The sequence below is a fragment of the Ambystoma mexicanum genome, chromosome 11 (genome assembly GCF_040938575.1).
Source record: "Ambystoma mexicanum isolate Mex_15411 chromosome 11, UKY_AmexF1_1, whole genome shotgun sequence".
Classification (NCBI taxonomy): Eukaryota; Metazoa; Chordata; class Amphibia; order Caudata; family Ambystomatidae; genus Ambystoma; species Ambystoma mexicanum.
Genome location: NC_090934.1, coordinates 99271651 through 99295530, shown reverse-complemented (window position 1 = coordinate 99295530; position 23880 = coordinate 99271651). Strand labels below are relative to the sequence as shown.

Here is a 23880-nt window from a genome sequence, read left to right as displayed (position 1 = left end):
CATTGCAAAACTCATTCCATGGATCTAATCTAACCCAATAACAGGGCACACAAAACCCACAGAAAAAACGTATATATAACACTGTCACGTTGGCGCCACTGTCAATGTACCAATTGACATAAAATTTCCAAAATAGCGATGCCACTGAGAAATCCTATCAGCAAATACATTGGTGCTAACTTCCACAAAATTGTCACATTGGTACATTGACATGGTGCCAACGTGACAGTAAGGAATAGGTTACTTACCTGTAGCTCCTGTTCTCCGGCATGGGTTACATTGGTAAGGAATAGGTTACTAACCTGTAGCTCCTGTTCTCCGGCATTCCTATCATTGGTAAGGAATAGGTTACTAACCTGTAGCTCCTGTTCTCCGGCATGGGTTACATTGGTAAGGAATAGGTTACTAACCTGTAGCTCCTGTTCTCCGGCATTGCTATCATTGGTAAGGAATAGGTTACTTACCTGTAGCTCCTGTTCTCCGGCATGGGTTACATTGGTAAGGAATAGGTTACTAACCTGTAGCTCCTGTTCTCCGGCATTCCTATCATTGGTAAGGAATAGGTTACTAACCTGTAGCTCCTGTTCTCCAACATTGGTATCATTGGTAAGGAATATGTTACTTACCCGTAGTTCCTGTTCTCCAGCATTCCTATCATTGGTAAGGAATATGTTACTTACCTGTAGTTCCTGTTCTCCAGCATTGGTATCATTGGTAAGGAATACGTTACTTACCTGTAGCTCCTGTCCTCCAGCATTGGTATCATTGGTAAGGAATACATTACTTACCTGTAGCTCCTGTTCTCAAGCATTGGTATCATTGGTAGGGAATACGTAACTTACCTGTAGTTCCTGTTCTCCAGCATTCCTATCATTGGTAAGGAATATGTTACTTACCTGTAGTTCCTGTTCTCCAGCATTGGTATCATTGGTAAGGAATACGTTACTTACCTGTAGCTCCTGTCCTCCAGCATTGGTATCATTGGTAAGGAATACGGTACTTACCTGTAGCTCCTGTTCTCAAGCATTGGTATCATTGGTAGGGAATACGTAACTTACCTGTAGCTCCTGTTCTCCTGCATTGGTATCATTGGTAAGGAATACGTTACTTACCTGTAGCTCCTGTTCTCCAACATTGGTGTCATTGGTAAGGAATACGTTACTTACCTGTAGCTCCTGTTATCCAGCATTGGTAAGGAATACGTTACTTACCTGTAGCTCCTGTTATCCAGCATTGGTATCATTGGTAAGGAATACGTTACTTACCTGTAGCTCCTGTTCTCCAGCATTGTTATCATTGGTAAGGAATACGTTACTTAGCTGTGTCTCCTGTTCTCCAACATTGGTATCATTGGTAAGGAATACGTTACTTAGCTTTGTCTCCTGTTCTCTAGCATTGGTATCTTTCATAGATTCACATGCTGTATGAATATTCCCTGTCCTTAGGTTGTGAATCCTTGGTAACATAGAGCAGTTTAAACTGAAACTGAATTTCGGTCACTTTTGTGCACTATTATAGTCACTTTTGGGTCATACTGCCCACAGCCAATTGGAGGAGTTAGGTTAGCTTCACCCCTGGTGGCCATCTTCAGATTTTGGCATAGCGCCCATGAGTGGCAGTATCAGCCAAGAAGAGCCAAGCGGAGTCACAGGTAAGTAACCTATTCCTTATGCAACATTGGATCTTTCATAGATTCACATGCTGTGAATAGATTACTAAGCAGTGCCATATAACCATAACGGGCGGAGGCAAGCTCCTTGTAAGAAACACTTACCACTGGAGACCTACTATCCTCACGTCAACAGGTTACGAAGAACAGACTGGCCAACACTGGACTCTGCCGCAGAATCCCTGTCGACACAGTAGTACCTGGTAAATGCGTGCACCGACCTCCATGTGGCTGCACTGCAAATGTCCAGCAGGGGGTCCCATAAAGAAAAGCCGCTGTAGCGGCTACTGCTTAGGTAGTGAGTGCTCTGGGTCTGCCAGGGAGAGGCCTGCCAGATGGTTGGAAGAGCTACACACTGATATCCTCCTGGAAATGGAAGGCTTGGAGAGCACTTTCCCTGCTCCAGAGGGACCAGACGCTACAAAGAGCTGAGAGGTTTGACTCAAAGACTTTGTGCATGCAACGCAATACTTAAGAGCCCGCACGACGTCTGAAGAGTGTAATGCACACTCAGCTGGAGAGATTGGAGAACCGAAAAAACTGGAAGCACCACAGGTTCATTGAGGTAAAAAGTGGATGGCACTTTAGGCACAAATGTAGGCTTAGTGCACATGATGACCGTGGATTTGTGAAATGATGTGTAGGGTCTATTAGCGGAAAAAGCTTGTACCTTGCCAACTCGGTGGGTGGATGTTATGGATATAAGCAAAGCAGTTTTCCAAGAAAGATGCTTGAGAGAGGGTTTGTGCATTGGCTAAAAGGGCGGCTCCATGAGCCTAGATAGGACTATGTTGAATTCCCATGCTGGGGCTGAATCGCCTGACAGGCGGGAAGGAATGAAATACACCCTTCAGAAATTCCTTCACTGGTCCGTGGGACCAGAGAGACCAGAGGGAAGGAGCGCCAGGAGAACGATTGTACCTGGAGATGGCAGCCAAGTGCTCTATAATAGAGGAGCGCGCTAGACCAGCTTGCGCCCGATACAGTACGTTTAGTAGTATGACCTGTGGCTGAAGGGTCTTGGGTTGTAATTTGCGGGCTCTTTCAACTTTTTAGATTTGCTCCTGTAACAGGCCAGTGTAGAGGGAGCCCAAGCACGAGCCAGGACCTCCCGGCAGTCTTGAGGAAGTGGGATAGAACCAAATTCTAGGAACACAGGACCTAGCCCGTCAGATTCAGCGAGGCTGGGTCCTGATGAAGAACTTCCACCTTGTTCCTGGATAAGAGGTCTTGGAGTTGCTGAGGAAAGAGCAAGGAGGCCTGTGTACCAAAACTGTCTCGGCCATGCAGGGGCCACTAATTTTGCACTGATACAGTCTGAAGTCGCTGATCACTCGTGACACCAGCGGGAGGGGGAGAACGCATACCGGAACTTCCCCTCCCATGGGAATGTGAAGGTGTCCCCCAGGCTCTTGGGGTGGGGAATCCTGCTGGCGAAGGACTTACATCTTTTGGTGCTGTAGGTTGCAAAGTGGTGTATCTCAGGCATGCCCCAGCATTTGAACATGGATAGGACCTGCTGCAGCGTAACCATGCGACAAATCTGTGCTATTAGGAACTTGTTCAGCACCTTGGGGTCTAAAATGTGCCTCCAACCCCCTGATTTTTTTCTTACCAGGAAGTATCTGAGTAGACTCCCGATTGTTGCAGTGGGACTGGGACCTTCTCCACTGCTCTCCTGGACAGCAATGCATGTACCTCTCGCTGCAGAAGTTGATGAAGCTTCTCTGCCTTGCGTATGGAGGAATGTATGATGGTGTTTTCGCAAACTCCAGTGTATGTCCCTGCTGGACGAGGGAGAGCACCCATTTGTCGGAGGTGATGTTTCTCCGCTCCTGGACGAATTTTGACAGCCTGACTCTCACTGGGGTGCTGAAGTCGGAGGGAGGATCCCTGGATGGGTGAGGGAGGAGCCCTGGATGAGTCAGGGCTGCTTTGAGGATTGGTCCCCAGATTGTGAGGACCACGACAGCGTTGTGTAGCTCTGTAAGACTGGATCTTTCCTTTTACTGGTCAGTTAACGTGTACACAGTGGTCTTGTATAATGACGGCGACGGCGATGACGAGGTCTTCATGGACGTTGATAGGGTAAGGAACTTCAGTGCTGTGGGCATCATTGACGAAGGTGTGGACGACAGTTCAGTTGACAGAGTAGATAAACCTTTGTCCCTAGAGGACGATGAGGAAGGTCCACTGGTCTTGGAAGTTCATGGTCTTGAGGATTTCTCTGAAGATTTTGATGGTGCCATGGGCCTGTCTTTGCAATAATCTTCATGCACCTTCTTACTGCTCCTTGTGGCTGACTCGTCATGCTATCTTGACCTCTTACTAGAGGTTGTTCGCTGGGCAGGCCTACCCTGCCTAAGCGAGGCATGACTCTGTACTGAGTCAGAGTCTGAGGCCCCCAGGCTTTGTTGAGCCACGCGACCAACCTGCAGTGATGATCTCTCAGGGTTTTATTCGAAAAAGGATTGACAGATGTCACAATCCTTGATGACATGGTGCGGGCGTAGGCAGAACAGGCAGTCATTGTGGATGTCCGCCACGAAGATGTTGTTGAGACCACATAATGCGCAGGCCTTGAAGAGACTCTTTCTCTTGGTTTCAACCACTGGAGCAGGCCCAAAGCGCAGGGGCGCGCTGAAGTATTAGCCCAGAGAGATGATTAGCTATCCAAATTCAAGACAGTGCAACCAAAGCGTTAATGCTCGTATCCTGGCTTTGCCAGCAGATGGTAACAGTAATTCTGAACAAATCAACTTGTATCACTGACAGTACTTTGCTGTCTTTTGTTAAAAAGCATTGCAGTCTCACATGCAGGTAGCATTGCTTAGCCCATTGCCTGACCTTTCTTTTTATGTTGGCCATTTGAGTGAAAGGGGTTCTAGACAGAAGAGAGCAGACCAGATATCACAAGCTCCTGGCAAGCATATTTTGAGGTCTGCTATTTTGACCCTAAAAAGAAAACTTTTTCAGTGAAATTATCAGCCCTTCAAATATGCTCGCTGCATATGCTTACCACAAACCTTGTTTTTTGTACAATGCGAAGGTTCTTCTGTACATCATACATAACAATCCGCAGGCTTGTGTTTTATGTTTATTTAAACCTTTAAAATACAAAAGATTAACCCACGTGAACTATTCTAAGATCCCATCCATTTGACTGCTGGTACTTAAGTACTTCCCTTGATGATGGAGACAATGGGGGGTCATTACGAAACTGACCTACTGTTTCTGCTCCCTGATATCACAGAATTTCTGGGATATTACAGGTGGCAGAAAGGGCGGTAAATCCCCATTCCATAGGACTCCGTGGAGGGGATTGCCGGTATTTCCGGTGCCGAAAATACAGGCTGTTTTTTGCCAGTGGGGCCCTGATCTACCTCCAGCTCTTGACTGAAGGTCAATCAGTGAATCCCCCCCCCACCTGCAAATTGCTGGTTACAGAATTACTGGCAAATCTACCAGCAATTTTACCGGACCGGCAAATTAATAATGACCCCCAACGAAGCTAGAATCATTCCCATTTTGCATAATATGCTTTTATGGCATTTTGTTTTTTTAAATGGTCACGTTGGGTTTAGTGATTTGTGCCCTTTCCAAGTCAGTTTTATAAAATGGGATTATTTTAGTTCATGGTAAGAAGTGAAAAAGAAAGTGGTAAAGTGAAGAAATTGCAGATTGGGCGCAAATCCCAGCTTCACCTCTTCATCAATGTGTGATCGTGGACATTTCATTTAATTTTGTTTTGCCTACCCTATCAAAATTGATGGTCCTTATCAAAATTGTCAGACTTTCAGTGTGATTTCGTTCCCAGGGTGTGAGCTTAAAAAACCTCCCTCATAGTTTCACTGGCTATAGTTTTACTTCCTCTTTAATAATAGTGAGCAGTGATATACTGCACACCACAGCCACTTGTTCCTTTGCTCTCTAATGGCAAAACTACTCGAAAACCATTCCCCTCTTTTAATCTCAGTCTGTCTGGATAGGACACCATCCTGGTAACTTCTAATCTGCATTCACTGTGTATGCTATGGGTATGTGTAGCTTTCTCCGAGCTTCCGATTGGTCTCCTGCACTCATGCTTGAGCACTTTTGCATTCTGTGAGACAGCTAATCTGAGTCCTCTGTCTAGTCGGGATTGTGTGCACTTTTTAAAATATGACCTGTGCTCTGCATTTATACTACAGCCCATATAACTTCCTCGTGACTGCTAGTGATGAAATTATTTCCTGTACCTAGGCTAGAATGCCAGTACCCTCATCGTGAGCAAATGACACTGCCCATGGAATGCTACTTGTTTATCATTCTGGTTACAGAAAGAATGAAGCGGGTAAGGGAACGGAAAGGGAGCACCCATGCTTCTTTTGATCGCGACGAACAAGCATATCAAGCTGTGAGTTGTGATTGCGACGAGGGGGCGCAACAAGATATTCCGGATCCCTTGATTTGTATGGTTTGGTGGAGGGGTACCCCAAATGAGTGCATGCCCCAGGCCCCAACATTGCTTATCTTGTCCCTCACTGCCAGTCTCAGCACATCTCAACAGAGTGGTTGTATTTTTAATAGTAAAGGAGCAACCAATACTTCTCAGCAGGGCTGCCATGTCTTCAATGGCACAGTAGCAGCACTTCCCAGCGGGCTGCACTACTAGGACCGCAGCAGCCCTCCCCAGCAGGGCTGCCATGCCTTTAATTGGCACAGTGGCAGCACTTCCCAGCGGCCTGCACTGCCTTCAATAGGACAGTAGCAGCACTTCCCAGCGGCCTGCACTACTAGGACAGCAGCAGCCCTCCTCAACAGGGCTGCCAGGTCTTTAATGGCACAGTAGCAGCACTTCCCAGCGGGCTGCACTACTAGGACAGCAGCAGCCCTTCCCAGCAGGGCTGCCATGCCTTTATTTGGCACAGTAGCAGCACTTCCCAGCGGCCTGCACAACTAGGACAGCAGCAGCCCTTCTCAACAGGGCTGCCAGGTCTTTAATGGCACAGTAGCAGCACTTCCCAGCGGGCTGCACTACTAGGACAGCAGCAGCCCTTCCCAGCAGGGCTGCCATGCCTTTAATTGGCACAGCAGCAGCAGACCTTCCCAGCAGGGCTGCCATGCCTTTAATTGGCACAGTAGCAGCACTTCCCAGCGGGCTGCACTGCCTTCAATAGGACAGCAGCAGCCCTTCTCGGCAGGGCTGCCATGTCTTTAATGGCACAGTAGCAGCACTTCCCAGCGGCCTGCACTACTAGGACAGCAGCAGCCCTTCTCAGCAGGGCTGCCAGGTCTTTAATGGCACAGTAGCAGCACTTCCCAGCGGGCTGCACTACTAGGACAGCAGCAGCCCTTCTCAGCAGGGCCGCCATGTCTTTAATGGCACAGTAGCAGCACTTCCAGCGGGCTGCACTACTAGGGCAGCAGCAGCCTTTCTCAGCAGGGCTGCCATGTCTTTAATGGCATAGTAGCAGCACTTACCAGCGGGCTGCACTACTAGGACAGCAGCAGCCCTTCTCAGCAGGGTCGCCATGTCTTCAATGGCACAGTATCGGCACTTCTCAGCGGGCTGCACTGCCTTTAATAGGACAGCAGCAGCACTTTCCAGCGGGATGCACTACTAGGACAGCAGCGGCCCTTCTCATCACTGCCGTCATGTCGTTAATGGCACAGTAGCAGCACTTCCCAGCGGGCTGCACTACTAGGACAGAAGCAACCCTTCTCAGCAGGGTTGCCATGTCTTTAATGGCACAGTAGCAGCACTTCCCAGCGGGCTGCACTACTAGGACAGCAGCAGCCCTTCTCAGCAGGACTGCCATGTCTTTAATGGCACAGTAGCAGCACTTCCCAGCGGGCTGCACTACTAGGACAGCAGCAGCCCTTCTCAGCAGGACTGCCATGTCTTTAATGGCACAGTAGCAGCACTTCCCAGCAGGCTGCACTACTAGGACAGCAGCAGCCCTTCTCAGCAGGACTGCCATGTCTTTAATGGCACAGTAGCAGCACTTCCCAGCGGGCTGCACGGCCTTCAAAAGGACAGCAGCGGCCCTTCTCAGCAGGGCCGTTGTGTCTTTAATGGCATAGTAGCAGCACTTCCCAGCGGGCTGCACTACCTTCAATAGGACAGTAGCAGCACTTCCCAGCGGGCTGCAGTACAAGGAGAGCAGCAGCCCTTCTCAGCAGAGCTGCCAGGTCTTTAATGGCACATTAGAAGCACTTCCCAGCAGGGCTGCCATGCCTTTCATTGGCACAGCAGCAGCAGCCCTTCTCAGCAGTGATTCCATGTCTGTGATGGCACAGTAGCAGCACTTCCCAGCGGCCTGCACTACTAGGACATCAGCAACCCTTCTCAGCAGGGCTGCTAGGTCTTTAATGGCGCAGTAGCAGCACTTCCCAGCGGCCCGCACTACTAGGACAGCAGCAGCCCTTCTCAGCAGGGCTGCTAGGTCTTTAATGGCATAGTAGCAGCACTTCCCAGCGGGCTGCACTACCTTCAATAGGACAGTAGCAGCACTTCCCAGCGGGCTGCAGTACAAGGAGAGCAGCAGCCCTTCTCAGCAGAGCTGCCAGGTCTTTAATGGCACATTAGAAGCACTTCCCAGCAGGGCTGCCATGCCTTTCATTGGCACAGCAGCAGCAGCCCTTCTCAGCAGTGATTCCATGTCTGTGATGGCACAGTAGCAGCACTTCCCAGCGGCCTGCACTACTAGGACATCAGCAACCCTTCTCAGCAGGGCTGCTAGGTCTTTAATGGCGCAGTAGCAGCACTTCCCAGCGGCCCGCACTACTAGGACAGCAGCAACCCTTCTCAGCAGGGCTGCCATGTCTGTAATGGCACAGTAGCAGCACTTCTCCACGGGCTGCACTACCTGCACTGCCATATGTTCAATAATCCCCAAGCAGCACTTCTCAGTGCTGCATTCCTTTGGCTGCACTTCATTTAGTTGTCCAGTAGCATTGCTCCCGAACAGGGCCGTCATGCCTTTTAAGGTGAAGCACTAAGCGGGACGCAGCACGGTCCGCCTACTGCACAATTCCCAGCGCTCTTCTTGCAAGTTCAGGGAGCTCCCGGGGCTGCGCCAGCGCGCGGAATAACTTTGGTCTTTTTCGCAATCTTCAAAGGCAGAGCTTTCAAAGCAAAGCTGGGAATGTGGATGGGGGAGGGGCGGGGGAGCCTGCCTGAGAGCTATGTCTCAAAAGTTCTGCTTTTTTTATAGGTATCCCTTTTACTGAATATAAACTGCAGGCAAGTGAGGGAGTGACGGCCGTCGGGTATTTATTTACAAGCGACTGTGCTGGGAGCAGTGTTTGACCCACGCGCCACCTGGGTCCTTGGGTGGACGTGCACTGCTCTCAAAGGTCAAGCTGCTTCCACAACAGGCCAGATATCTGCCTTCACCCACTTTGCAAGTCATTGTAGTCATTTCATACGCCGACTACAGGTCCGCACTTCCTGGGTGCTACGGTAATGGGCCAGGTTTTGCTGCAAAACCTCAAGGGCCGGATTACAGAAATGTTGCACCGGTGCAAGTGCAAAACTGCAAACTATTAGCACTACGGCAAAGTGTGCCCTATTGCAAAAAACATAGGGGCCATGTTAGGAAACCTTTGCACTGTGTCAAGTGACATGTTTCATGTTATAAGCACTAGGGCAAAAAAGTCCTCAGTGTAAAAATATGCACTTTTAATGCATTTTTTTCACCAGAGCAAAGTGTGCCCTAGTGTTAATGGCACTCGTGTTTGCACCGGTGCAAGTGCAAAACTGCCCACTATTAGCACTAGGGCAAAGTGTGCCCTATTGCAAAAAACATAGGGGCCATGTTAGGAAACCTTTGCACTGTGTCAAGTGACATGTTTCATGTTATAAGCACTAGGGCAAAAATGTCCTCAGTGTAAAAATATGCACTTTTAATGCATTTTTTCACCAGAGCAAAGTGTGCCCTAGTGGTAATGGCACTCGTGTTTGCACTGGTGCAAGTTCAAAACTGCCCACTATTAGCACTAGGGCAAAGTGTGCCCTATTGCAAAAAACATAGGGGCCATGTTAGGAAACTTTTGCACTGTGTCAAGTGACATGTTTCATGTTATAAGCACTAGGGCAAAAATGTCCTCAGTGCAAAATAATTCACTTTGAATGCATTTTTTTTACCAGGGCAAAGTGTGCCCTAGTGTTAATGTCACTCGTGTTGGCACTAGGGCCAAGTATGCTCTGTTGCAAAAATGCATGGAAAGTGCGTGTTTTTGTACTAGGCCCTAGTGGCTTATACCATGCAAATGTTCACGTGTTGTGGTGCAAATGTGTTCTAATATGGCCCCAAAGTGTTTTGCTAATGTGGTGCATCTTTGCACTTGCACAGGTGAAAGGTTTCTGTAATCTGTCCAGTTCGTAGGTCCCAGGTGCTCCCACCACAACCATATACGCTCACACAAGCACACACCCATCCATGTACGCCCAGATCCATGCAATCACCCATGCATGCACACACATACATGTACCCCTACTAAAGAGTCTCACATTTATGCACACTTAGGCTTATGTCCCAAACACAACTCACCCAGCCGCTCATGCAGACCCATCGACACACACGAACATCACGTGTGGCACACACCTGTTGGCACCCAAGCCCTGACAGCTGCCCAAACATGTCACCGACTGCTTCCATGCGTCATGCCTCTCTCCTGTTGGGGTGCAGTGCCAGTCATATTGAGGCTCAGAAGTGAGGCTTGCAGTCGGAGTGTGGTCATGAGAGAGGCCCCCGTGAAAAGTAGGGCAACCCTGATGAGCAGCACATGCCTGGTAAAGGTGTAGGCACTGCTGAGTAGTGCTATGCTGCTGAGAATTGTTGGTACTGTCCCATTAAGAGTACAGCGCCCATGCTGTGCAGTGCTGGTACTGTCCCATTAAAAGTACTACGCATATGCTGTGCAGTGCTGGTACTGTCCCATTAAAAGTACCGCGCCCATGCTGTGCAGTGCTGGTACTGTCCCATTAAAGGATTGCAAGACCTGCTGAGAATTGTTGTTTCAGTGTTGACTGCAGAGGCGTAGACAGAGTAGGGCCTGAGCGGGGAAAGGCCACCCAAAATCTGTAAAGTGCCCACTCAGCAGCGCTATGTGGGCATTAACAGATGTTAATGTCACTGCAGTGAGCCCAACTACATTAGCTTTGACACAGGATACAAAAATTCTACTCAAAACACTAAACTCACAATACAACACACACAAGAGGAAACACGAAGGATGGTACCCGGGTACGATACCCTCTGCAACATACAAGGATGCTTGAGCGGCCCATGGGAAAGGCCGCTTGACAAGCCAGTCTAGGCCAGTTATCTGGCCAATGTAGGCCCCTTTAATGCCTTGCCCCTCTGCTTGGCCTGATGGATTTTATCAAGGTTACTGGTTGATATACTTTAAAACTGCCATCTCCCATAATGTTCCTCAAAAATGTATCATCAGGGACTTCTCAAACAGTTTGTCTAGAATTACAATTTGTGGGTCCATTTTTGGGATACCAGGTTGATTTTCTGTCCAAGTCCAACCCTGGAGAACAACCAACCAAACAAAACTCTCACAATACAAGATACAAGATACAAAATGAAACACCCAATATGTGAGTCGTAATACGAAAAACACACGACACGAGGACCACAATGCGAGACTCAGGATACGCGACTCAGGATATGAGACCCCCAGTATGAAATACACAACATGAGACCCATGAAACGAGACCAACAATTTGAGTGCCCCGACACGAGACTCACAATATGAAACCAATGATATAAGACGCATGCCAGAAGACCAAGGATATAAGAGTCGGAATACGAGACTCACGATATAAAACGAGACCCCTGATACGAGACCAGACCCTGAAAAGGGGACCCTCCATACCAGGCTCCAGGATAGATACTTGCTTTGTAAAGCTTATATGAACGGTACAAATCCCACGATACAAGATACAGAAAATTAAGTACGACGTTCATTCATCGCCATTTTTTTTTTCAATCCGGTTGTTGCCGAAAAATGTTCGATGAAAAAACAAATTGAAAAATATGGGGGTGGAGGGGTAAGGGAATATAAGGGGTAGGGTGACTTAGGTGATGGGAAATAAATAATAGGGGAGGAGGTGCTTGGGGGTGAATCCCCCCAAAATATATATTTTTTAATTCAATTAGTTTTTTCAGCAAACAAAACTCATCAAAAATCAATTGGCGAGGAATGAACATAGAACCGAAAACGAAACCACAAAATATGACATATACATTACAAAGATGAAATGAAAGGACACGCAATACAATACTTATCTTGCTAAACCCACATTACCAACTCACTATATATGACTCAAAATTGGAGACGCAAGAGTCGCGACATGATATGAAATCCACGATCTAGAACTCATGATACAGGATTCAAAATCGTAGACTCACAATGTGAGAAGCACAATATAATAACCAGTTCAAGCCTCAGGTTATACTCATGATACACATCTCATGATAAGAGCACCGTGCAAATCTCCGGAAGTGGAACTCACGATATGAGATTTTCAAAACTCAGTGAGACTTACATTACAAATGTCATAATAGGAGACTCACAATATACAATGCAAGATCTACAATGAAACTCACAGCTTTAGATTTTTGATACAAGACTCACTGCATAAAGACTCTTGGCATGCTCACAAAATCTCAGGAAGCGGGCTAGGACCCACAATATGATGTCAATAATTAACAAATCTTGTATCCACTTTTCACAATACTGAATCGAGCGACGGGGCCCACGATATGGGACTATGCAACATGACAAACCTCACAGAGTTGCCAAACAGCCCTCACAATGTGAGACACACCAAACACAACACCTGGTAGAGATTTACAACATACGGTTCAAAACTGAGACGAGGCCAAAATACGAAATTCATGATAGAGGTCTTAAATTATGGTTCTCACTATCTCTAGATAAGGGAGCCCATAAGACTCAAGATACAAGTCTCACAAGACAACACTTCCAATGAAATTCACAGCAGGAGACCTGATGGATAGGACCCACGCTAGAAGGCTCACGTTAGAAGGCTCAAACTAAGGTGCTTGTACTGTACGGGGTTGGTTATACAAGATTGCCAATATGAGACCGTTGATAATACCACAATGGCTATACAAAACTCACGCAAGCCTCACAATCTCAGACTCGTAAATATGAGGCCCATGATACACGACCCACAATACAGGAGTCACGATACAGAGATTCACGTTACACGGCCCACAACACACGATTCATAATAGGAGGCCCATACGAGGCAACCGCAAAGCGATATTCATGATATAACACTCATGATAAAAAAAAACATGATATGACACTCACGGCAAGAGACTCAAAATATGAGACCCTGGATATCACCCTTGCGATGTGAGACCCACAATACAAGACTCGCAAGACAAGACTCATGATATATCACTCAGGATACAAGATCCACGATATGCGACCAACATGTGGGTGATCAGTATGGCGGTTCAACATCTGTACACCCACCATAGTTGGTAGTTTTAAATTTGGTCGACTTTTGGGGCAACCACAGTCAACCTCCTTTTTGTTTTTCTGTCATGCAGGGTTCAATCCCAGGCATCCTCCCCACCTTATATACATTATATATATATAAGTATTTGATTTCCTCGACCAAACTCAGTAAGGACAGCGTCTAAGCCAATAAGTCATCAGGATTCAGTGTTGCATGTAGAATATTGACACCACTGATGTCACTTCTGTGGACCCGTCATCAAACCTCACACTATGACCACCAGCAGGAGGTAGGTGTGACCAAATGAATACTGGTTTGCAGGAGCACAATGTTGAGTAATAGATAAAACTCCTTCTCCACAATATACTACTTCTAAACCAGCAGTAACCCAATCATAAAGGTGACACAGACACTGCCCAACAGGTATGCCTCCTGCGCCTCTAAGGGTAGTGCAGGATGAGGACAGACTATACTATTAAGGAGGGGGGTGAGCCGAGACAGAAGTTATCCAAACAACAATAGTACAAGGATACCAAAACAATCCCATCGAGACAGTTGAGTCGTGGTTCCCAATGGCGAGTTGGCATTGAGACAACTCAAGGCAAGCACTCCCAGTCGATCGAGTCAGCTTTCAATGTGGTGACGAGTCGATAGTTTACAATGTGTCACATCAGTGTCGAAGCAATGCTTCTTGTAGGTTGAGTCAGCATTCTAGATGGGCCGGGTCGAGACGATGCTTTATGGGATCGAGGTGGCGGTCGACATGTGACAAGTCTATTGCTTCCACAGAGTCAAGCTGGTGGTCAAGTCGGGGTGATCAGCTTCAATGAGTCATCAGCGTCATGATGGATAAAAGCGCTGGTAAATGGATCTAAGCCAGAGTCAGCCTCCTATCTCGGGTCCCATTGATGCTAGAATGGGACTCTTGTAGAACAGGATGTGGATCCCCAAGGTTCGGAGCCGAAATGTGGAACCACAATGCCTCTACTGCGGTAGCCCAAACTGGAGTTGGTCAGTCCACAGGATGCCACAGGGGACACCTCGGGAAGACTCCAGATGGCTGGGCACTGAGCAGATGTCGGGAATGGTTGGTCCAGCCAATCCAAGGGTCAAAGTACCCCTGAAGGCCTTCTAAATATCACCAGCCAATCAGGGCACCACTTGGACTGCAGCAAAACTTGGACACCAAGCCTTCTTAGGACGGGTCCACGGGTCTTCCGATATCTTCACAGATGGGCTGGATACTAGGCTCCTTGCACAAACTCAGTGGAATGGCTGCAGGACTCCTCTTCTTATCCAAAATCTCAAGTGAACACGAAACTCAGCCCACCCATTGGAAGATCTGCCCCTCACAAACACCCCAGCAGTGATCCAATCAGGACAGCTGATTGTGAAACTCATGCTTACACTGTATGACAGTCCCAGCCCACTCCCTGGGAGCAAACATACATGCCTTTGCCAGGCAATGCATGGCAATAAACAGAATTTCCTGACCTGGTAAGGCAAGAAGAAGGTCACAGGACAACACGGCCAAGAGAAAAGCAAAAACCTTGTGGGTCACTAGCCACTGTTAGTAGCCAAATGCGGTAAATGCGGTAAGGCTAACAAAAAGTACAGTAAAAATCATCAAAAAGTAACTGCTGCCACTGGTTTGTCCTTAGGCGCATGGAAAGCAACAGATAAATCCCTTTGCGTGTAGTCTAGAGTCATAAAAAAGAAACCCCACGGCACTGCATTGTACGATTCAGTGTGCAAAGATACAAAGTTACCCAAAAAATAGATAACATGTATAAAGAAAAGGGAAACAGTTGCCCAGTACTGATACGTTTCCCCATAACAATGAGGAAAGGTGCAGTGGAGTGAAGGCTTCACTTCACTGGGAAAGGTCAGGACAGAGTGCAAAAGGAATTTTTTGGGGGATCCATACAAATGGAGGGAACTGTGCTAAAAAGAGAAATCTTTCCCAACAATGACCAATGGAAATTCTCTTGACCTTGGCTTTCTCTAATTCACTATTCTCCTGTGACCTCTCCATTGACCCCTCTTCCTCTGATCACTCCATTGTTTCTCTGTAACCTGTCGTTCCCTCGACTTTCTACTTCTCAGCTCCCCTCTTCAATGACTAAGAGGAAAGTCAATCAGAACGCTCTTGCCACTTATGATGTGAGGACCTCGCTCTTGTCTCGTTCCCCGAGTCATTCCTCTTCCATTGACCGTGCTTTCTCTGACTTTCACTATGCACTTATGACTTCATTTGACCAACACTGTCCTGCTCGCACATTCACACCTTCCCGTCATTGGCCTTGGATCACCTCTGAAATTCAGACCCTCAAAACAAAAATGTGCTGTGATATACGATGCTGGTACGAATTACAGACACCTTCCCTACTCTTAACATACAGAAATTCCCTTGCTGCACTTCACTCTGCCAAACTCTCCTACTTCAGAAACCTAATCACATCCCTTCACAATCACCCCGCAACTTTCATCTACCCTCTAATCTTTGCACACACCTCCCGAGCCAATATCCATCCCCTCCTCCCTTTCTGCTAATTAATTTGCTCAATACTTTTCCTGTTGAATTCGTGACACTCTCACGGTTGTCCTCTCTCTCTCCCCAACCCTTCTTCTGTCCACCAACGCACGACCCCTACTACTCTTGAATACTTTTCCTCTACCTCTTCTATTGATAAAACGCCCATCCTTTGAAGTGTCAAACCATCTTGTGGTCCTATCGACCCAAATGGTCAAAGACTTTGGCCCTCTTTATGAGGTTGCTGGTAGGGCACCGGTAGTACCGGCGGCCTACCAGAAACTTCAGTTTACCATTTCTACCGCCCAATATCCTGGTAATACCAGGATATTTTGGGCAGCGGAGGAACTGTAAGTTCCCATTCCAGTTGAGTCCCATAGGACTTCACGGGAATGGAAACACTGAAGCAAGTCACGGTGACAGTGCTACAGTGTATTAATTATCTGCTGGTAGGAGCTTGAACTACTGGCAGCTCAGGGCTGCCGGTAGTTCACAACACCTAACGCAGACTCGGAGTGACCCGGTCTAGAAAAGGTTCTGGTAACCGTTGTTAGCAGCACTTTTTTCCGGACCGGGTCACTCCTAATGAGGCCCTTAGTATCAATCAGTTTCCCTCATCTCTCTGCGCTCCTTAACTTCTCTCTATCCTCAGACTCCTCCTTGCGTCGTTGAAATCTACAAGTGTCTTACCTCTATAGAAGTAAACCTCTGCTGATCCAAACGTCTCAGCAAACTATCACCCAGTTTCTCTCTTTCCCCATTTTTCAAAAGTCCTTGAGTGTGTGGTCTTCGACCGGATCACTAAGTACGTTGAGGATAAAGGCCTTTGAGATCCACTTCAATCTGGCTTCCGTCCTTAACACTCCACTGAGACTACACCCATGTATGTCTCCAACGTTCTCTATAAAGCTCACCACTCTAAGCTCTCTTCTATACTCAACCTTTTGGACACTTTTGACTCTGTTGACCACTGTGATCTCTTCTTGTCTCCTAAATCTCCAGGACTTTAGGTTTCGCACCTCTGCTTTTCCTGGATTGCCTTCTACCTGGAAGATTGATCCTTTAAAATCTCATGAAGCCTACAAACTTCTGGCCCCACCCCTCTCTCTGCCGGCGTCCCCAAAGGATCAGTCCTTGGACCTCTGCTCTTCACTCTCTATACCTCTGCCCTAGGAAGACCTATGCCATCCTTTGGCTTTCACTATCACCTTTTCGATGAGGATTCTCAAATATTGTTCTTATTTCCCTGCTTCATCCCAGCCATCTTGGAACAGATTGGGAACTGACCCACTGCAATACTTCACTGGATGGCTCTCTGCTGTCTCGTGATAAACTATTAAAAAAAGGGAGTCATCTTTCTTCCAGCTTCCAATGCCATCCTTCCTCTCCCCTCTCCTGTCTCCTTCCTCCTCCCTCATCCAAGGCTCGCAAGCTTGGGGTGCTCTTTGACAGCGGCTTACGACTGTAACAATTCATCACTGCCTCTGCTGCTCCTATTAACCTAAACATTCAGAAAATGTGTGCTTTTCTTACTAACCACTCTACAAAACCTGTAATCGCAATTCTTCTGCTTAGAAAACTGGACGATATTATGTGTGTATTGGTTATTTATAATGTGCCTTTACACAATGTGTTTCAAGGCGATGAGTTTGTGACCACTGCATGCCCACTCTTTGGCCTTCCGCTCTACTCCTACCGCCCCCTAGACGAAGTCCCCAACTTTGCTACCCACATGCTCTACAACCTACCTAGATGCTCCCCAACTTATACCTACTGACAACATGCTGGCTGGCTGTATATGCAAAGCCACTCTCTTTTCAAGGTCCTCTTCTGGTCTACAAAGCTATCAATGGTCTTGCCCCACAGTACCTGTATGTTTGTATCTCATTTTATTCATCTCGTTATGATATGATCTGATATTTTATTTGTATCGTGCTCGTACACAAGTGTTTCAGAGCGCGACAAGGCAAGGAAGGGGAACAGGGGAGAACAAAACAGCGATTTTACTAGGCCCAGTGACATTGAGAAAGTGCAAGTGCAGGGGAAAGGGGAAAAGTGCATGGAAGGGGGAGAGTGGAAAGTGCGGAGCAGAGGATAAACAGATAAATAATAATACATATAAATAAAATATATAATGGAGCAATAAACAGGGGTAGTGCAGCCAGAAAGTGGCAAGTGCTGTGTTTACGGCAGCAGAACTGGGTAAGTCTGATAAGTGCGTAAAAAGAAGAAAGGGGGGAACTGTATGGGCAGAGATACAGTCCCCAGTACAAGGGGGGGGCAGGAGGCAGTGCAGAAGGGTGGCAGGGTGAGCAGGTACCTGGGCCAAGGAGACAGAGGGTGGCCAGGTGCACAGTGCCAAGAAAGAGCAGATCACCAGGGGACAGGGGGAGCAAATACAGATGCAAAGAGGAAGGTCTTAAGGTGCTTCCGGAACCGGAGATGGTTCTCCTCAAGTTTTATAGTGGCAGGGAAGCTGTTCCAGAGGGAGGTCCCGGCCGAAGACAGAGATCTACCCCCGGCTCAGTTATTTGAGAAATGACTGACCCTGAGGGAGTTAGAGGTAGAGGAGTGAAGAGGTTGAGAGGGGAGGTATTTGCGGAGGGATAGCTGAAGGTATTTTGGACCCAGGCCCCAGAAAGCCTTGTGGACAATGCAGAGGGTTTTAAATGTAATCCTTGCTTCCACTGGGAGCCAATGGAGAGATTTCAGAGCTGGAGAGATACGATCCCAGGGCTTGAGACCAAGGACAAGTCTCGCAGTCCTGTTCTGGATTAGTTGCAGAGGGCGGAGGGTAGAGGCAGGCAGATTCTGAAAGATGCTGTTACAATAGTCCAACCTAGAGAGACCCAGAGCTTGGGAGACAGTGAGCTTCTGGGGGAATGAGAGGAAGTGAAGAGTACCTCTGAGGAGGTGCAGTAGGAAGTTTGACTTTTTAGAGACCTCAGAGATGTGGGCGGAGAATGAAAGTGGGGAGTCAAAGATGACCCCGAGGTTCTAAGTCTCACAGGTAGGGATAGGAGGAGGGCTAAGCGAGGCCGGCCAGAGAGAGAGGGGAAAGGATTTCGAAGGGTTGCCGATGAGGAGGATCTCTGTCTTGCTGGCATTCAGACAAAGATCATTGGTGGCACACCAATCTTGAATGGCAGTTAGGCAATCAGCGATGAGAGAGGGAGTGGAGGTGGCCGAGGTCAGACTGAAAATTAGTTGAGTGTCGTCAGCGTAGCACTGGAAATTCGAGCATAGAATGGCAATGCAGTGGGCGAGAGTTGCCAGGTGTTGGTTGAAAAGCCTGGGCGAGAGGTTAGACCCCTGAGGAACACCACAGGTAGAGAGGGAGATAGAGGATAGGAAGGACCCCAGTTTGACCTGGGAGGGTCGATCAGAGAGGAAAGAGGTCAGCCAGGCCAGAGCCTGATCATTGATACCCAGGTTCTCACAGAGATGGTTGAGCACGATGGTATGGTTGTGTCGAAGGCAGAAGAGAGATCGAGTAGGATGAGGACAGAGGGAATGTTAGAGTCAAGGTTGGAGAGCAGATCTTCACGGATGTTCAGGATGTTCGTTCCCTCGAATCCTCCTCTGCACTCAACCTTGCCGTCCTATACCCTCCGTGTGCCTCCTTCCGCTTCTGTTCTTTCTCCCTTCTCGGCCCACTCTACTGGAACCCACTGCCCATAACAATCAGACCCAGTGCAACTGTGGATCTCGTCAAAGCTCTGCTTCAACTTCCCTTACTTGCTAATGAGGGAGCTCCCCTGCCCTCTCCCCCACATTCCCTACATGACCCCACCACTTCGCCCTGTGACGCTTAAAATAATGTAATTCTGTATATTTAAATGGTACTCCTCTTTAGTTTTAAGCACTTGCCCCATTAGGTTGTTACCTTTGTGAGTCACATCTTTTCATATATATTTCTTTGTGTTTTGTACCATGTATATGTCCCACTTTTTACACCCTCAAACTAGCTCACGACTCGTTCTCATATTTGTGCTATTGTACGGGCAGCTGTTAATGTGCTATGGTAAGGCATTTTTGAAAAAAATTGACATCCCGGTTTTTCAAATGAATACAAGCAGTCATTTGTCAGCCCATCCACCAAACAACAGATTGTGAGGCATCTGTTATTGTTGCAAACTTCCACCAGTCTGACACATTATCGTTTCAATGTTCAACTAGATCGTTTTCATGAAGTCCTCATGGATGCCACAAATGATGTCACTTTCACGCTTGTGTGGCATCAACAACTGTGCCCGGGCGAGGCCGTAAACAATGTCAACTTTCTGCTTGTGCGATGTCCACAAGTGTGACACTGATGCTGTCATGAATGAAGTCAGCTTGTACAACAATGGGATCACTGGCAAGGCCATACATGATGCCACTTGTGTGACGTCCACAATATTGTCACGTGTGATGTCACAGATTTTAATTGTGCACTTTAGTGATGTCGCATGTGTCACTAGTGATGTTATAAATGATGCACCCTGTGGCTTCTGTAACAACAATTGTGACGCTGGAGATGTCAGGTTTGATTTTGTTTGTGCACGTTATGGCACTGGTGATATCACGAATCAATGCACATGTTGTCTTGATGTCAACATTTATGTTATGTTATGTTAGTGGGAATTATACCTTGCACCAGTGCAATTTACATGTTCTCCAGGCGCCCTAATGACACTCCGAACATGAATTATGTCACGTGTGTGATCTCAACAATGGGGTAACCAGTGAAATAAAAAATGGTGTCCTTCATGTGACAACAATAGTCACCGGCAAGACCAAAAATGTTGTCCCGTGTGCTCTTGTGTGATTGCAACAATGGTGATACTGATGAGGTCACATGCAGTGCCATCAGTGATGTCATGAACAGCTCCCCCTGTGATAGAGAACTCCGGAATGCAATGGGCAAGTTGTGTGTGAGCGTGAACCTTAACTTAGGTTGGGTGATATTGTATGTAAATATGTGCTCTGTAAAGCGCTTTGGAGAAAGGCGCTATATAAATAACACATCATTATCATTATTATAGTAGACTCAAAACTTCTCTTTGCACTTTCGGGCACCACGTTTTAAACATCCCAACTTCGACACACCTCGTGTCCCTGAATAGAGTGATATTTACCTTCTAAAAGCAAATATAAAATGCCCCTCGTTTATTTAAGTAGATTTGTGAGAAAAATATATTTAGGAACTACTGGAAGATCAGTTATCAAATCGTTAGTATCTCCCCAAAAATGAAAAACAAAAATGAAAAGGAGTTTTCTTCCAAAGGGAGGAAGCAGCGGACAATACGCAACAGCTGTTACTGGTGCGTATTTATCTTGTATAGAGTGTACCGGATTCCAAATGGAAGAAGCAGCAGACAATACGAAACAGCTATTACTGAGCATTGTTCATCATGCATAGAGTGGACCGTATTCCGAACAGAGGACGTAGTAGAAAATACGAAACAGCTGTTACTGATGCAGTTCATCATAAATAGAATTCATCGGATTCCAACCAGAAAAATATGAAACAGATGTTACTGATGCAGTGTTCATCATAAATAGAATGTATTGGATTCCAAACGGAGAGAAGCAGCGGACAATATGAAACAGCTGTTACTGGTGCATATTTATCTTGTACAGAGTGTACCGGATAAAGCAGCACCCAATACGGAACAGCTTTTACTGAGTAGTGTTTATCGCGCATAGAGTGGACCGTATTCCGAACAGAGGACGTAGTAGAAAATACGAAACCGCTGTTACTGATTCAGTTCATCATAAATAGAATGTATTGGATTCCAAACAGAGAGAAGCAGCGGACAATATGAAACAGCTGCTACTGATGCAGTGTACCGGATTCCAAACGGAAGAAGCAGTGGTCAATACGAAACACCTGCTACCGGTGCAGTGTACTGGATTTCAAACGGAAGAAGCAGTGGTCAATACGAAACACCTGCTACCGGTGCAGTGTACTGGATTCCAAACGGAAGAAACAGCGGGCAATACAAAACAGCTGCTACTGGTGCAGTTCATCATATATAGAATGCATCGGATTCCAACCAGAAGAAGCTGTGTGCAATACGAAACAGATGTTACTGATGCAGTGTTCATCATGAAAAGAATGTATTGGATTCCAAACGGAGAGAAGCAGCAGTCAATACGAAACAGCTGCTACCGGTGCAGTGTACCGGATTCCAAACGGAAGAAGCAGCAGACAATACGAAACAGCTGCTACTGGTGCAGTGTTCATCCTGCCTAGAGTTGACTGCTCTAAAGCCTCTTCTCAGTCAGAATACAAAGCATACTGGGGGATGACGTGCAAACGAGGCCCAGGAATAGTAATAAATATTTCACTTCGACACAGAAAGCGTGCGTGGCAAGCGCACCAAGGCGGCGTCTGCCAGCCGAGAAAGAGGCGGCAAAGCATCTCAAAAGTCAGGAAGGAGCTGGACTTTCACAGGGTAGTTACTGCAGTGTGGAGAGTAAATAGAGTTACGACGTCACACACCCTGGGAAGTGGAGAGTGTTAACATACATTATGCGTGGATGCCCGTGTGTATGTGTGTTCACACACAGGCAACGGAAATCCAATCTCTCTCTCTCTCTCTCTCTCTCTCTCTCTCTCTCTCTCTCTCTCTCTCTCTCTGTCTCTCTGTCTCTCTCTCTCTCTCTCTCCCCCCCCCCTCTCTCTCTATGGGTGACATTTGCACTAATAAGGCAAATAAAATTTGCAGCATAGCATAGCAAAATAACAGAACATAGCGTGCTCTAATAAGACATAGCGTTATAGTATAACCTATGACAATGACTATAATGACATCGCATAAAACGTATCATGACGTTCTACACCGTCGCGTAGTATAACACGACGTAGCGTAAAATGGCAGCGCAGCGATTTGAGCAGCAAAGCACCGCAGCTCACAGCATTATATACTGTCTTGGTATGCAGGCCTGCTTGAAGATGTGTGACTGAGGGCCCATTTCAACATAATGGTCGGGGCCCCCTGCTTAGAGCAAAAACAGTCTGAGGCACCTGTGGGGTGTTACAATGGTGACAAACATAAGATTAATATTGCTGTGTTACAAGACTGTTGACTGGCAGAATGGGGGCAGTTGCTGCACCCCCCTCCCCCACAGACCCCCCCACGCGAGGACCCTTTAATTTGAAAAAAGTTGAAAAGCCCTGACGCCGTTCTTGTTTGTATGGAAACGGCAAAGGCGAGTCCGTCAGTAACCTGCATGCACTCCTCCACTCCCACAGCACAGTAGTTCCAGCATCATTAAAGTAACAATAGTGGCCACTGCTGATGTGCTATTGATCACAACAGTCACAACAGAAAGTGCGAACGCTCACACGCCCCGTGAACTTGGCCCAAAATGAAAGTGAAGGTCTTAAATCATGGGCGGTATTCCCAAATGCAAGACACGCACTAAGCTAGCTCAGTGGGTTTACGCACTTACTATAATGAGGTATTCGTGACCTACGCGCCGAAAGTTGCCAACTAAGTGGAGACCGGTCGATAGCATGAGAAGTGGGCAGAGTAATCCAAGCTCGGTAACTGCTTAGCGCTAACGTTACCCGGGACGTTACCGTGAGCGAACGGATAGCGCTTACCCATGGCGTCTTGCAAAGTCCAAAAGCCCTGCCTTCGCTCGTGCCGTCTTTTGCTGCGGTGCTCTCTGTGACCCCCAACCACCACGACTGCAAAGTAGCTGCTGGCACGGTGTTTGCGAAGCGCTTCCTGGTTGCGAGCCTTTCTGCTACAGAGTTTAGACTAGAGAGACTGCGGCTTTATGCCACGGGTGGGGGTAGGAAGGGGCGTGTGTGCAGCACCAGTCATGACATGCTGGAGGGTGGGGCCAGACTCGAGATAAACAGGTGAGGCGGGATTCCTGGGAGCTCAGGTATGTCCAGGAGCCCGGAGGCGCCGAGAGATTCCGATCTGGAACGCAACTGGAAGTCACGGGATCATTGTGAGTAAAAGACTGGGCACCAGAAACTGGTCCATCAACTCACAGCCTAGGGAGGTATGAGGGACTGGCCACGAGGGGCAAACACTGTCACGTGCTCAATCCAGAAAAAGACTATCGACCCGGCATCAGTTCATCAACACACAGCCTAGTGCGGTATGAAATATCGGCAACTGGGACCAGTCTGGGCCCCAACTGAGCGCTGGCTGTTCAAACCAGACCATCGCTGGT

The 23880-nt window shown here is 47.4% G+C and overlaps 1 protein-coding gene across 5 annotated transcripts in view; it reads right to left on the bottom strand.

Annotated features, from left to right (window-relative positions):
* Positions 1-23497, bottom strand: part of SH3D21 (SH3 domain containing 21) — a 208521-nt gene extending 185024 nt beyond the window's left edge. For 2 of the 5 annotated variants that reach the window (XM_069622628.1, XM_069622627.1), the window contains exon 1: positions 23294-23449. In XM_069622628.1, the coding sequence (XP_069478729.1) occupies positions 23294-23297 (4 nt within the window). In that variant the 5' untranslated portion in view covers positions 23298-23449. Of the gene's footprint in view, positions 1-23293 lie in introns of all 5 variants that reach the window. The other 3 variants (XM_069622626.1, XM_069622629.1, XM_069622625.1) reach the window with 3 other exon arrangements.
* Between the last annotated feature and the right edge of the window lie 383 nt (positions 23498-23880).